At 47.5% G+C, this 15,338-nt stretch overlaps 2 protein-coding genes and 1 long non-coding RNA gene across 3 annotated transcripts in view; 2 read left to right on the forward strand and 1 right to left on the reverse strand.

Moving 5' to 3' along the window:
• The first annotated feature begins 134 nt into the window (after positions 1–134).
• Positions 135–9,984, forward strand: LOC114465769 (deoxyribose-phosphate aldolase-like). The gene is given in 11 exon segments (XM_028451002.1): positions 135–253; positions 693–790; positions 894–1,052; positions 1,165–1,249; positions 5,610–5,659; positions 6,018–6,102; positions 6,355–6,483; positions 9,373–9,485; positions 9,562–9,579; positions 9,581–9,712; positions 9,850–9,984. Coding segments are annotated over 11 exon segments (960 nt in total). The 5' UTR covers positions 135–219; the 3' UTR covers positions 9,907–9,984.
• Positions 9,985–10,779: 795 nt separating this feature from the next.
• LOC114465770 (uncharacterized) lies at positions 10,780–13,418 on the forward strand. The gene is made up of 3 exons (XR_003674344.1): positions 10,780–10,848; positions 13,073–13,217; positions 13,286–13,418. It is a non-coding gene; the product is annotated as an uncharacterized LOC114465770 (long non-coding RNA).
• A 472-nt stretch (positions 13,419–13,890) lies between these two features.
• The window catches only part of LOC114465765 (LIM domain only protein 3), a 5,977-nt gene continuing 4,529 nt past the window's right edge, over positions 13,891–15,338 (reverse strand). The window contains exons 4-5 of the mRNA XM_028450996.1: positions 14,832–14,957; positions 13,891–14,763 (exon numbers count right to left, since the gene is read on the reverse strand). Coding sequence (XP_028306797.1) covers positions 14,658–14,763; positions 14,832–14,957 — 232 coding nt within the window. The 3' untranslated portion in view covers positions 13,891–14,657. The remainder of the gene's footprint in view (positions 14,764–14,831; positions 14,958–15,338) is intronic.

Raw genomic sequence — 15,338 nt, forward strand, 5'->3', positions numbered from 1 at the left:
GTGCTGTACACGTCACTGTTGACAAACAGTCATCTTTATAATGCATTAATAACATAACAATAATAATATTATTAGTACTATTCATATATATATATATAATTTTTTTTTTTTTTTTTTTTTTTAAAGCTGCAGTTCTCCTTTCTACCAGCAGAGGGCTCTGTGACCTGTATATGATGTCCATGTGTTTCCTGTTATTCAGTCACATTATAGAGAAACATCATGTCTGTGGACAGGAACCCTGGGACTGAGCTCGGTACGTACCACACACACACACACACACACACACACACACACTAACTAATCACTGCAGGAATGTGAACTTGTGTGTCCGTAACCTTTGCTCCGTCTGTCCCAGGCTAAGGCAGTTAGTTTTATTACATGTGTGTGCGTGTATATATATATATTATTTTATGTGTGTTACTACGTGTTTACTATGTGTGTGTAGAGCTGAACACACAGAGCAGGATTAATTTACAATAACTTTATTAGAACAGAACGATCCGTTCATTAAAGTGGTTAAAGTGTTCTCATTGGATGCACATGATGGGTCAGCTGACTGACGTCACATAACCCCGTGTGTTTGTGTGTGTGTGTGTGCGTGTGGGTGTGTGTGTGTGTGGTGTTGTGTGTGTGTGTGTGTGTGTGTGTGTGTGTGTGTGTGTGTGTGTGGTGTGTGTGTGTGTGTGTGTCAGACTGTGAGAGGATCTACAGAGTGAGGGTGAACACCCAGTCTGTTCTACATAGATCTAACACACTGCTGCAGCTGAAGGAGCCACACACACTCTGGAAGGTAACACACACACACACACACACACACACACACACACAGTGGATGCTACTCTCAGTGAGTTGTGTTGTGTTGCTGTTTTCTGAATGTCTTGTTGTGTCATCAGTGTGCGTGGCTACTAAGGGGCGTGTCTTGCATAGATCTAACCACCCTGTCAGGTGATGACACGCCCTCTAATGTACACAGACTGTGTCTGAAAGCTGTTCATCCAATCAGAGACGACCTGCTGCAGAGGATGGACATGCACCACAAAGGCCTGCTCTCAATTTACACAGATTATTTTATTATTATTATTATTATTATTATTATTATTATTATTGTTGTTGTTTTTTTGTTTTCTGATGTTTGTATTGTTGTGTTGTATCAGGTGTAACTACTGCAGCTTGTGTGTGTATCCATCACGAGTCGCTGACGCTGTCAAATCACTGAAAGCTGCTAACTCTAGCCTCCCTGTGGCCTCAGGTACACCCACTATTAACACCATTAACACCATTAACACCAGTAACACCAGTAACACCATTAACACCATTAACACATTAACACCATTAACACCATTAACACCAGTAACACCAGTAGGATCTCTCCACACAGTTACATATTCCATATGTATGCAGACCCTGTAAGACACCGCAAGGAGACTGAGGAGACAGAGCAATACCCCCCCCCCATGTTCACCCTGGGATCCCTGCCCCTGGTAGTCGATTGAGACGTCACTGCCACCAGAAAGCTGTAACAGTGCATGTGAATAATCAACACCCACAACCATGCTATATACACATACACAGGACCTGGACACCGCCTGACACTGCGTGTCCCTGCCCCCAACCGAGGCACCAGACGTAGCCACAGGCATGGCCAACTCCGCCAGACGCAAGGAAGGTGAGCTGGAGCTAACTTGGAGCTAGCGCGTGTTTTGGCTCCGAGCCATTCTGTTTCCACCAACATAGCTCCAGCTCTCGGAGCCAACAACCAGAGCTACGCTGGTCCCACATAGCTTCTGGGCTACAGCTCAGCTCTGAAGTGGGCGGGTGGTAGGCGGGGTTATCGACGGTCCTCCATAAACGAAAAGCAGCCATTTTTTTTAAGCTGGCGAGCAGCTTGTCACGTTAGCGCAAATCTGACAAAAAACATTTAAAAGTGAGTGAAAGAAGACAGAGCAGTGGTCAGAGGAGGAGAACATTGTTTCCTGGTTCTGTGGATGTCTGAAGAGGTTCAGGGAAAGTGGCGGGCGGAGCCCCACGGACCAAACAGAACTACAGCCATGGAGGAGCTGGTCCTGTAGAACTGTTAATAATGGTAAGTTTTATTTCACCTGTTATTAAACTATTACCAATATTAACTTTCTACAATATTCCCTCATTAATATTATTAAAGTTACGTCTAACGTGGTACAGGCTAACCAGTTAGCTGCTGGTTAGCTAGGAAACCATAACAATACTTTAATATTCCTGAAAGCAGCAGTAATATATTATTGATCAGAACTTATGTTATTGTTACACAATGATTATGTAATAATATTAATGTGGTAACAACGTTTCTGATCATTTCACAGTTAGATTTAAAGGTTCATCTGTAGCTCAGAACAAATACAGTTAGATTTATTTATTCTATGTAAACATCAACAGGATCAATATTATCTGTTGGTTCATCCTGAAATATTATTATACACCATTTACTTTAATTTATATTTGTTTATAAATAAATTAAGAACTAATATTTTCTATTAATGGACAAAACAAGGCTCATTATTAATCATAAAGCATAGCACACTTTATTATACACTTGTTTTATCATATCTGAGTTACTACGTATCTAAAAGTTTAGGTAAATATATACATGATGAACATCCAATTGTTATTAATAATGTAATAAAGATCATCAGACTGATCAATAACACAGAATACAGAGAACACACACATGGATTATTGTTAAAAACAATAATCCATGTAAGCCCTATCAAAGGGCCTGCTCTTCCGCTAGGCTCACTGACAAGAAAACAGGACCTCTCCCTGGCTCACTAGCACAGGGTTATATTAAAAAGTCAGGTCAGCGTGAACTGGCACCCAACTTTAGTTCCCCAAAGGAGGTGCCGGCAGCCACATTCAGGTTATAAAACCTTGCAAAGGTGGGTGGCCTCGCCCACGTAGCAGCTGCAAATACCTCAGAGAGGGTGGCTCTCTGCCATAAGGCTCAGGAGGTTGCCACGCCTCTTGTAGAGTGCGCCCTTACTCCTCCATGAGCACTATAGTCTGTGTACTCCCATCCAGACTGTCCTTTTGGATCTACCCCCGACGCCCAGCAGGCAGTGCATATTGTTACTGAATGCGAAGAGATCTGCATCTGCCTTGCAGAACCAACACCAGATTTCCTCGGCCACTTTCGGGTGTCGACTTTCCCCTGGGGTCGGGCCACTCCCAGAGAGCAGGTCCGCCCCCAGGTTCACATGCCCGAGCACATGCACGGCTCTGAGCAACAGGAATCTTGTGCCTGCCCATGTCCACAGCCTGTGTGCCACCCTGCAAAGGCCCGGGGAGCTCAAGCCCCCTTGCCTGTTTATATATGCTGCTGCCGCCGGGTTGTCTGTTTTCACAAGCACGTTATGGCAGGCAGGCTGCATGCTCAATGCAAAGTGCTGGAGTGCCAGATAAATGGCTCTCAGCTCCAGGACATTGATATTTTGGCCCATCCAGGCACCAGTCCACCTCCCGCTGGCACCCTCGCCCTTGTGGGCCTCGTCCCATCCTACCAGGGTTGCATGCGCAGAGATAACCTGGCAATGGAGCACTGGACCCAGCAAACTCCCCTTGGAGATGTTGGCTAGTGTCACCCACCATTTGAGGGCCAGATGCAGACTCCTGGTGACCCTCACTTTGGTTTTGTAGGTACCTCTGTGGGCAAAGTCCCCAGGAAAAGAGACACCTCTGTACTGGGCGCATGTGCGGGAGAGCCAGTGGCACCGCCTGCACTGTCGCCGCCAAAAGGCCCAAAAGGTGAAGACAAAGCCTCCAGGTAACTTTGTCTCCCAGTAAAAAATGGGAGAGGCAGATCCTCAGGGATTCCTGCCTTTCCTGTGTCAGTGTCACCAACCCAGTCCTGGCATCCAGCCACATGCCTAGGAACTGGGTGGTCTGTGCAGGCAGTAATCTGCACTTTTTTTTTGTTGATACGCAGCCCCAGACTCATGATGTGAGCCAACAACATAGATAGATGTTGGCGACACTGCTACTCCGTCCGAGCGCATATTAGCCAGTCATTGAGGCCATCGCAGAGGCCCTAAGACCACATCCATATATCTGGTGAAGGTGCGAGGGGCCAGAGAGATTCCAAAAGGGAGGACACAGAACTCGAAGGTTCGGCCTTCGAAGGCAAATCTGAGGAACTGTCTGCCCTTCCCAGATTGGTACTTGAAAATAAGCATCCTTGAGGTTGATGGTTGCAAACCAGTGGCGTACCAGGATAATCTGTTTCACCCTCAGTGTGGTTAACATCATGTATTTTAGAGACCGGAGGAAATTGTTCAGTCCCCTGAGGTCTAATGATGGCCGGAGGGTACCATCCCGTTTCAGGGACGAGAAGAAACGGGAATAAAATCCTGCCTGCTGGTTCTTCTCCCATCTCCCTGATGGCGAACTTCTCAAGGAGAATGGAGATCTCTGAATGCAGAGCGACTCTGTGCTGCCGGTCTGCAATAGCTGAAAAAGCAGCCAATCGAGGCACAGGATGGGTGCGTGTGAACTGTATGCAGCTCTGCCTTAAGGAACCAGCTACATCTCGAACACAGCGGCGAACTTCCTGTGCTTGCTGAAGCATGGTAGCCGCATCAGGCCCGAACATTGCTGATGGCTCTACGGGCAGCTTGAGTAGACAAGCTGTATCCTCCGGCTGCAGCATGGACTGTGACAACCATCTGACTGTTCAGAGGCCCGACATGGCTTTTCCTGCCTCACCTGCTCCCTCATTAGCTTAGAGAGAAGTGAGGAGACCTGCTGAAAAACAGCTCATATAAGATGATGGATCATCCCTTGCCATGAGTGCATGATCACTGCCTAAGCACATAACACAGGAATCATGGTCATCCTCTGCAGGCATTTTTGTATTGCAGCCCCTGCAAGGTCTCTCCCGGCTTGCTATACTGACGTAACGGGCAAATCAGGAAATGTTCTCCCATGCCATGCTATATGTTTGTAGTAGCAGTGGCTAACTGTTGCTAGAGTGGTTTGTGGACACAGCAGCCAGCCTGTATTCCCACCGACTCAGTCGGCTTTGACAGTGCCCAGGAGGACACGCAGGTGTGGAAGCCGTACACCCAGCAATACACCTAGCGCCCCTCCGGCATCACCAGGTGGGGAGGGATGCTGCACCACGCCTGCCGACCAGGTCAGCTTCTGTGGTGGTCTATACCTGGGCGCGTTAGCAGAGCGGATTGTGCAATACGCCTTACAGTACTCCTTTTTTCTGCCAACTTACTTCTCAAAACCAAGAATAAAGGGCAGACAGCAATCCCAAGAGGGGCCCCGAGACCGACTCTCTGCTCACACGAACGGTAAGTGGATCTACGCTAATCTGCCTTCTCACACGTCTTGCTCTCACGTCTCCTTGAGTGGAAATCAATGAATTGGTGATTGCATGCACACCTGGGGCTTTTAAGCCTGTGCATGGGCCACATAGTGGTGTGTGTTAAAGAAATATCAATATCAACTGTCTCAGAGGGATTGGTCTCCATACATATGGAATATGTAACTGTGTGGACAGATAGTCTCAATACAATAGAGAACACCGGTAACACCTCTCCTACTCTGAGCTGCTCTCTGTTCTTTTCCAGTTGCCACTGGTTTCCCAGCTGGACAAACTCCACTGGAAACTCGCTTGCAGGTAAACAAACACACGTGTATGCATTTATGTATTTAGTTATATACATTTACAGTATAAATAAATGTGTGTCTGATGAGTTATGCGTACCCATCAGCAGCGGTATGCTGCATGTGCACTGAGTGGGAGGAGCTAGGAGTGACCAACTCCTGTAGCTGGGGTCGCTGTCTTACTGTCCCTTAGCTCCACTGTGATTGGCTGCAAGCTCAGTGTGTGTGTGTGTGTGTGTGTGTGTGTGTGTGTGTGTGTGTGTGTGTGTGTGGTGTTGTGTATGTGTATGTGTATGTGTATGTGTATGTGTATGTGTATGTGTGTGTGTGTGTGTGTGTGTGTGTGTGTGTGTGTGTGTGTGTGTGTGTAGGAGGTGCGTATGGCGGTGGCTGATGGAGCGTCAGAGATAGATGTCGTCATTAACAGGACTCTCGCTCTGACTGGCCAGTGGGAAGGTGAGTGTGTGTATTAGTGTGTGTGTGTCAGATTTTATACAGTGCTTTATCATACACTCAAAGTTACTTTACAGAATTAAAGCATTATTCTTTCACTCCAAACTTAGTGGTGGTAAGCTACTATTGTAGCCACAGCTGCCCTGTGTATATATAAAACCCCTACAACACTCGCTCACCTCATGATCCCCCTGCCCTGTCAAACATTCCTAGTAAGAACCGTGTGTGTGTGTGTGTGTGTGTGTGTGTGTGTAGTGATGTATGATGAGCTCCATCAGTTCAGAGCAGCATGTGGTGAGGCTCACATGAAGACCATCCTCGCTGTAGGAGACCTGAACTCATTCAGCTGTGTCTACAGAGCCAGCATGGTGGCCATGATGGCAGGTAAGCTATTCACTCTGTCATCTTCCTCATGTGATGAATGTGTAAATCAGTGCTCATTAAAAGCTACGTTCACACTGCTAGCCCTGATGCTCGTTCCCATTACTGTTTAAAATGTGACCTGTGTCAGACTCCAGTGTAAACGGTTTGTGGCTCCAAACTGACCCACATGCACATTGTCAGAGTTTGTCTCAGAGTTTTTGTGCAGCGGACTTGAGGTCCTGAGTGATGATGGTCCCCAGGAAGCAGAAGTTCTCCACAGAGCTCACTGTAGAGTCTCCCAGGGTGAGGGGGGTGAGGGGGGCTGGGTTCTTCCTGAAGTCTGCTATCATCTCCACTGTCTTTAAAGCATTGAGCTCCAGGTTGTTCTGGCTGCACCAGGACACCAGCCGGTCTGTCTCCCACCTGTAGTCAGACTCGTCTCCATCAGAGATGAGACGATGATGGTCGTGTCGTCTGCAAACTTCAGGAGTTTGACCGACTGGTGAGAGGAGGTGCAGCTGTTGGTGTACAGGGAGAAGAGCAGAGGAGAAAGAACACAGCCCTGAGGAGATCCAGTGCTGATGGTCCTGGAGCAGAGATGGTTTTTCCCAGCTTCACGTGCTGCTTCCTGTCAGACAGGAAGTCTGTGATCCACCTGCAGGTGGAGTCTGGCACGTTCAGCTGGGAAAGCTTGTCCTGAAGGAGAGCTGGGATTATTGTATTAAAAGCAGAGCTGAAGTCCACAAACAGGATCCTGGCGTAGGAGCCTGGGGAGTCCAGGTGCTGGAGGATGAAGTGGAGAGCCAGGTTTACAGCATCGTCTACAGACCTGTGTTGGATCTATAGGCAAACTGCAGGGGGTCCAGGTGGGGGTCAGTGGGGTCAGTGATGTCCTTGATGTGGGAGAGCATGAGGCGTTCAAAGGACTTCATGACCACAGATGTCAGAGCGATGGGTCTGTAGTCATTAAGTCCTGTGATCCTCAGCTTTTTAGGGACAGGAACGATGGTGGAGGCCTTAAAACAGGCTGGTACGGTGCATGTCTCCAGTGAGGTGTTAAAAATGTCTGTGAACACTGGAGACAGCTGATCAGCACAGTGCTTTAAGGTAGAGGGAGAGACAGAGTCCGGTCCACAAGCCTTACGGGGGGTTTTGTCTCCTGAAAAGTCTATTTACATCTCTCTCTTTGATGGAGAAAGGTGTCTCTGTGGGAGGGGGAGGAGCCTCTGTGAGCAGCTGTGGTGGGACTCCATATGTGATGGGGATGGTGAAGGTGTTGGAGCGAGGCTGGTCTGAATGCTCTGCCTCCTGTCCTACTTCTAGACACTTTAGGAACTTTCAGGAGACCAGCAATCTGAGAGTGGAGCCAGTGTGTGAGGGGGCGCTAGCGCGAGCTCTTCACGGTGGCGAGCTAGAGTCACGTGTGTGGCTAGAGCCAATCACTGCGCGCACAGCCAAGTAGACATGGACTGTAGGCACACGAGTGAGAGAGAGGAAGATATTTCAAAACATTTATTTTCATGTTTGTTTGACTGTTTGCTATTAAGACCGGGACAGACGCCATCCTGAAGTTATTGACGGGCAATGGCCGCGGCTGTGTGTTATGGCAAAAAAGCACATTTCTCCACGGATACGGCATTATAAACACTGATGTTTTCACCACGTGCTATGTAACCAAATGCACACTTAGACGTAAATGCTGAGCGCACACAGAGCCGTTTAGAGAGAGAATTACAACAATGGGAGAGTTCCCAGAACTTAGTTCCTGCGGGTCATTTTTTTTTTCTCTACACACGCATTTCAAAAATCTGTGACAGAGTATGTGCATGTGCGCGTCTGACGTCGCGTGCGTGTGTGTGAGAGAGAACCAACGGAGGAGATACAGTTCACACGGCAACCAGGTAGACACACACATACACCAAACGACAACAAAATATGAAAATAACTCAAAATACAAAAAAGTAAATAATTATACAAAAAAAAAAATAGAAATGCACAAAACTACATTAAAAAAGATACAAAAATACACAAAATGACTCCAGAATCACTACAATGGCAACAAAAAACAATAATTATACAAAAATGCACAAAAACACAACAGAAAGATACAAAAATACAAAATGACTTCAAAAAACATACATTACAGAAAAATACACCAAACTAAAAAAATATCAAAAGGAGTAAAAAACAGACACATTTATGATGTTCATGTCTCATATAATTAAACCAGATAAATCACACACACTTTTATTTTACACCCACAAATAAACTCCTTTATACACTACAGAGTACAGTATGTACACCTCTATGTACATCAACCTTCAAACACACTCATTTGGACATAATTGACAACTCTACTTAAGCTCCTCCCACTATATGAATACATACTTCTGACGGGCACTGTACTAGTCTATCTATAAAAGCAAAGGAAGTCTGCGTGTGTGTGTGGAGCGAATTTCTCTATCAGTGAACTGCTATTTCCGGGTAATGAATGCGAGTCTGCATGAACCACCATTGCTGTGAAAAACTGAAGTATTGGAGTGAACGGCGTTAACACATCTCTCTTTCTCTATGGCTCTGGTGATGACACAGGGAAATCCAAATAATCAATTTCAGCCAATAGGAACATTCATTTGTGATGGCAGCAATCAACCCTTCGAGGGCAGTAACTCTGACAATTTATATCTGTATACGCAAAATTAAAATACTTTTATTAAAATGTGAAGAGAGGGACTAGGATTAATAAACAGCACTACCTGATACCCAAATACACATGTATTCAGCAGAAAAAAGTGCTTATCAGTGTCTGAAGGCAGTGCTGCCCCCTGCTGGTCAGCTCTAACACTACTCTATCTGTGTCTATACTGTATAACTATATATATATATATACTGTATCTACCTCTATCTCAGGCTCAGACTTCATAAAGACGTCTACAGGAAAAGAGACTGTTAACGCCACATATCCGGTTGCCATAGTGATGGCCAGAGCCATCAGGGACTACTTCCTGTTTACAGGATACAAGGTATCAGCCAATCAGGGGACAGCAGCTCATCACACACACACTAACCTGTGTGAGACGTGTGTGTGTTTGTGTGTAGGTGGGCTTCAAACCAGCGGGGGGGGATCCGTACAGCTCAGGAGTCTCTGTGTTGGCTCCGCCTCATTAAAGAAGAGCTGGGACATGATTGGTTGAATCCTCACCTGTTCCGTATTGGAGCTAGCAGCCTATTGGCTGACATCGAGAGGCAGGTGAGAACACACACACACACACTGTGGCTCAGTGTAAATGATGCAGCTGACCAATCACAGCTCACACACAGGCTGGTGAAGGAGGCGGGGCTAATGAACCAACATGGCTGTTCACACTGTCCTGTTTATTTCATCAGATCTACCATCAGGTGACTGGACAGTACGCATCCTATCACCAGCTGCCCTCAGCCTGACCTCTGACCTCTGACCTCAGGACAGAAAATAACCTGGATTCACTGTCATGTTGACATTAATAAAACATGTCACAATAACTCTGTGTAACACTAGCGGTGTTTCATTACAGTTTTTATCTAAATCAAAGTCATATTTCTGAAGTTTCCACAAAGTCTAATGTGTGTTTGAAGGTGTTTCCATTGACTGTTATTTTGGGGGCGGAGCCTCATCCAGTGAGATGGATGCTTCAAACCTCCTGAGAACATTCTCGTCTAATGTGGCGCCAATCGAAATTAAGTTTAATAATCACTAATCATTACTAAGTAATGTCTACACCATGTTTACTCACAGAGAAATGGTCATGTGACCAGGTTCGTCACAATCGTGTATTTGCAAAAAAAAATTTCTATGGCGCTTTTGTGACAATTTAAATGTTAAAAGGTCTTAAATTTCTCCTCATGAACATCTAAAAATGTTTAAATGATAATTGAGTGTTTTTTTAAATGATAATAATACATTTTATTTGTGGGAGAGTTTCAAAAACCCAAGGACACCTGACAAGCAGAGTTTAAAATAGCAACAATAAAAACATAGAATGACAAAGCAGTAAATATAAAAGCGAAATATTAGAGATTTAAAAAGAAGGTAGGTAACATGTTTTACTAAAAACCAATTCTAAAAAAAGAAGTTTTGCAGTGTGGTGGATGGAGTAAGACCTTGTTTGAACATGTGGGTTTCCATCATTAGTTTTAAATGCGTTTATTTGCATTTCCAAGGTGTGTGAGTGTGTGAGTGTGTGTGTTGAAGACACACCTTAATGTGTCAGTTTGAAGTCCAACTGGGGGCGGGCTCACCGTGTGAAGGGTCGTCCAATCAAAGCAGAGCATTGTCTCCACCCACTGATCACTGGGACTTAAGGTCAGTGGTTTGTGATCAGATCAGGAAGTGTTTTGGTTCTACTGGTGAGTACTGACTATGGACTGGTACCAGGGAGGAGGGTGTTTTTATCAGCATGTTAAAGGTTGTGGGGTTCAGATCTCTGAATTCTTTCTGTTTGGCTTTTATTCCACTTCCTGGTTAGTAGTTTAGTTTACTGTGTGTGTGTGTTTTTCACATGTCTGCCACATGATGTCAAAGGTCAACACTAGAAGAAGTGTAATCATTTTAAACACAGCAATGCATGTTTTGTTATTACAATTAAATGATTTTATTTTATTGCATAATTGTGACCATCACCAGCCCATAAGGAAGGGTAAGAAACACTTTATTAAAGGGAGGATCTAAAAAGAGAGAGCAGTGTTACACCTGGGTGTGGAGGGGGGGGGACTCAAAGTGGGGAAGAGTTGATTATTGTAAAGTGTGTAATATCAATCCAGTCAGGTGACCAGTGTGAAGCTTAGGTATAATTGGGTGGGTGTCTGTGGACAGAGGGAAGGAGTGAGAGGTAAAACCTAAAACAGGTATTTAGGATCAACATGTCTAAAGTTAAGCCCACTACCAGTTTTATCTACAGTCTAAGACATGTCAATGTATCATAGACCAGTTGTATGTGTAATAACCAAGTGTAAACCCAAGCGCTGCCCTGGACATGTAGATGCAGCCAGGCTAGCAGAGAGAGCGGGGGCCAGGAGCCCCATGCCTCCCCCCACAGCCAAGCAAAACCCCAGATCCCCCCCAAGATCCCAAGACGAGAGGCAGCCACTGCCCCCCATATACACATCTGAGAAAGCCCTAAGGAGTCGAGGACCCAGCCAACCCCGCCACCGACACCAACCCCCACCCACACCTCCGCACCCAACCCAGAAAGCCAGCCAAACCACCACATCAGCATGCGGTGTGCGCAGCCCAGAGGTGGCAGAGCTACAGACCCTGGCCTTTCAGGGCACCGCCCAAGCAGGGGCCGCACCCACAGTCATGCAAGGGCGTGGCCACGCCTCCCACCCCGGAAGACCCCAGCCCGCCGGACCCCAAGAACAACCCTCCCCCTGGCACCGGCAGCCCCTGGGCGAAGCTCCCCGGCCCACTGACTGGCAAACAGTCCGCAGGACCGCACAAGCCCCGGACGGCGCAAGGACAGCAGCCCAGGCCCCGCCACCCAAGGGTTCCCCTGTGACCTCAACCGCCGGACCAGCTAGTGCCACCCCCAAGCAAACAGCATCATCCCGAAGCACCAAGCAACCCTGCCCCAACCCTGGTACAGACATCAGTACCCCCCAGACCGGCGCGGCAGGCCACCTTGAGCCCACTCACTGCGGGGACCGCCCCCAAGGTAACCAGGAGACAAGACAAGCACCAAGCCACACCCAAAGGGAAGAGGCACCCCACGCCCGGCCAGGCCGAAACCGCCCGGAGAGACCCTGCGAAGAGAGCCCCCAGCAACAACCCCCCACACACCCCCAAGACCCACACCCGACTATCCAGATGTATTTGTACACTAGACGGTGGCCCAAACATCAACAGAGGGGCCGGGCCCCCTCCTGACAGGCCCAAATGTGTGAACCTACCCACCACCCTGTTATGGTACTTTTCCATTGGCACTTCCCTATCTTCTGTGTGAATGTGTGTGTTTAGTTGAATGAATGAGGTACTATTAAAAGAAAAGGGATGGAGGGGGAGTGGTGCACACCATCCAAGTGTATATATGTGTATGTAGTGCAATAGCTCCAGAGAGTGGAGGTGGTGGTCTATACCCTCAGGGGGGGTGTTATGTTGAGATGTGTTTAAGATTGGAGGCATTGGTTGGGCAGCTTGAGGTGGAATGCCGCCCCCACGCTACTACTTAGTGGCACAGGCTGCGGTACCCTCCACCATCCAGCCCCCCAAGGGTTGGGTATGGGTGTGTGGTGTGCCAAGTGAGCGAGCCAGACCAACTGGGAGTGAAGTCTCCATGTAGGAGGCCTGTCTGGTGTGAGCCCAGCCCGTCCACATGGTGGGCCACCGGAGAGGGTAGATGGCGCAGACGGGCACACGGCACCGCGGGCCCCAGGGACACGCCGAGCAGCACGTGATTAGTTTAGTTTAGTTTTTGATTTATTATGAAATATGTCTCTTGTTCTGTGTTGGTTCAATAAATTAGAAAATGTTCTTGTCAGGATTATTTGGGGGTCAGTGGGTGCAAGGTGGGGCACAATAGTTTGAGAACCACTGAGTTAAAGAGTTGTAACCCACTTTGTTGGCCCTGAGCAGGCAAAGGTTCTAAAGTCCAGGTTGGGGGAACATGTCTGTGCTGGACAGTGAAGTGTTCCAGGCCTTCTCCACCTATGCTGCCATCGTGGGGGTGAAGATCCTCCTCATGGGCCCTCTGACCGCCTACTACCGCTTCACCAAAGGGGTGAGGACACATGTGAGCACACACTGTGGCTACAGATGTAGCTCACCTCCACCATGTTAATCTTTCAGGCCTTTGCTAACCCTGAGGACGTAGCCTTGAAACCTGCAGAAGAACGTAAGAAGCTTCTGGTCACACATCCTGATGTGGAGCGGGTCAGAAGGTGAGGTCTTGTCCCTTGACTCTGTAGAATCTGGTCCCTGGTCTAACTCTACCTTCCCATGGTTCTACAGATGTCCACCAGAACGATCTGGAGACCTCGGTCCCCTTCCTGGTTCTGGGTCTGCTCTTCGCTCTAAAAGAACCTTCTCTGGCTGTGGCTCTGCTCCACTTCCGTCTGTTTGCTGGTTCTCGGCTGGTCCACACTGTGTCCTATGTGGGGGCCCTGCCCCAGCCCTGCAGAGCCCTCTCCTGGATGGTGGGGATGGGCGTCAACTTCTCCATGGCCTACAGACTCCTGAGCTCTGGGCTGATGCTCTGAACCAGTAATAAAGACCTCTACAGTGTGGGTGTGTCTGCTGCTTCACGTCACACACACACACACACGCACACACATTATACACACAGTACACTGATATGTGGACTATGACTCAGCATCCTGCAGTTAAAGGGGGAGGAGCCTAACAGTTCTAACATCAGTAATAAATAGAGACGTGACTTTAAACACAGCGAGGATTTTAATGAACATGATGACATCAGTTTGAAGATCTAAGCTCCTCCCACACACACACACCCTCTGTCCACCAGAGGGAGACACACTGCTGCTCAGGGTCTCAAGGCTCTGCTGGTGTTCAGGTACATGCCACAGATGGCTGGATGGTCACATGATCCCTCTGCACTGCTGCATCATGGGTAACACCATTCTGACCATGTGACTCAGTTTGACCTCCAGAAGCTCCTCCTCCTCTGATAACATGTCACTACCACAGTGAGCGCACACACACTCGCACACAAACTCACACAGAGACACACTGGGACAAAGCACGGGGCAGCGTGTAGTGTAGTGTGTATAGTACAGCAGCAGCTCTAAGCTCCTCCCACCTCCACAGGTGACGAGCTCTACATGGTGAGTGTGAATGACGACAACACAGTGGTGGTAACACAATCAGTGTGTATTACACACTCACACTACAAACCAAAGTGTCATGCTGACAAATCAGAGAAGCTTCAGTGTTGTGTGGCTGGGTAGAGAGAGTTGCTCTGCTCCATGAGTCCATGGTGAACGTGAGACACAATAAATAAAGTCCAGCTCCTTCCATGGTTCCTGGTCCACCACAGTCTGTAGAACCAGGGTCTGCTCCAGGCAGCTTCTGGTATGTACACAGGAGGCTCCAGTTCATCTCCTGGGAGGAAGTGACCCTGGTCAGCGGGAAGTGACCCTGGTCAGCGGGAAGTGACCCTGGTCAGCAGGAAGTGACCCTGGTCAGCAGGAAGTGACCCTGGTCAGCGCACCTGTGGAGCGTAGCCGTCCTTCAGCAGCCCTTCCTCATAGTCCGTCTGACACAGGATCATGTTGTTCTTCAGGAAGAACTTATCACCCACACAGAACCTGGAGAACACACACAGAACCACTGAGACCATCAATCATCATCATCATCATCATCATCATCATTGTACCTCTGACTACACAGCTGACAGGCAAAACAATCCAGATGATAAACGTTGTCTTTTGCTCTCATCACCATCTCAAATGCTGGGATCAGTTTACTGCAGGCAGCGCAGTTTCCTGTGACACCAAACAACCTGTAGGGAACACACACACACACACACACACACACACCACACACACACACACACACACACACACACACACACACACACACACACACACACACAACACACACACACACAGAGCGTCAGGAGAACATGCAACCTCTCCACCACTATTGGGGCCATAAAGGTCTTCTCTGCTAAAACATCATCAGAAAATACATTTATTTATTGTATATTTTTCCACAATTATGTATTAAATGATTCCTCATAGTTTCCTAGTTTTCCTCTTGTTGCTCTACTTCCTCAGGCTCAGATTAATGTTCGAGCTTTATCCAATCATATTCATCCATCATGTGTTGTCAGGGTCTAAAATCTGCCTTCAGTGAAACACCTGTAGATTAAATTAATAGA

Source organism: Gouania willdenowi, chromosome 6 (assembly GCF_900634775.1).
Source record: "Gouania willdenowi chromosome 6, fGouWil2.1, whole genome shotgun sequence".
NCBI lineage: Eukaryota > Metazoa > Chordata > Actinopteri > Blenniiformes > Gobiesocidae > Gouania > Gouania willdenowi.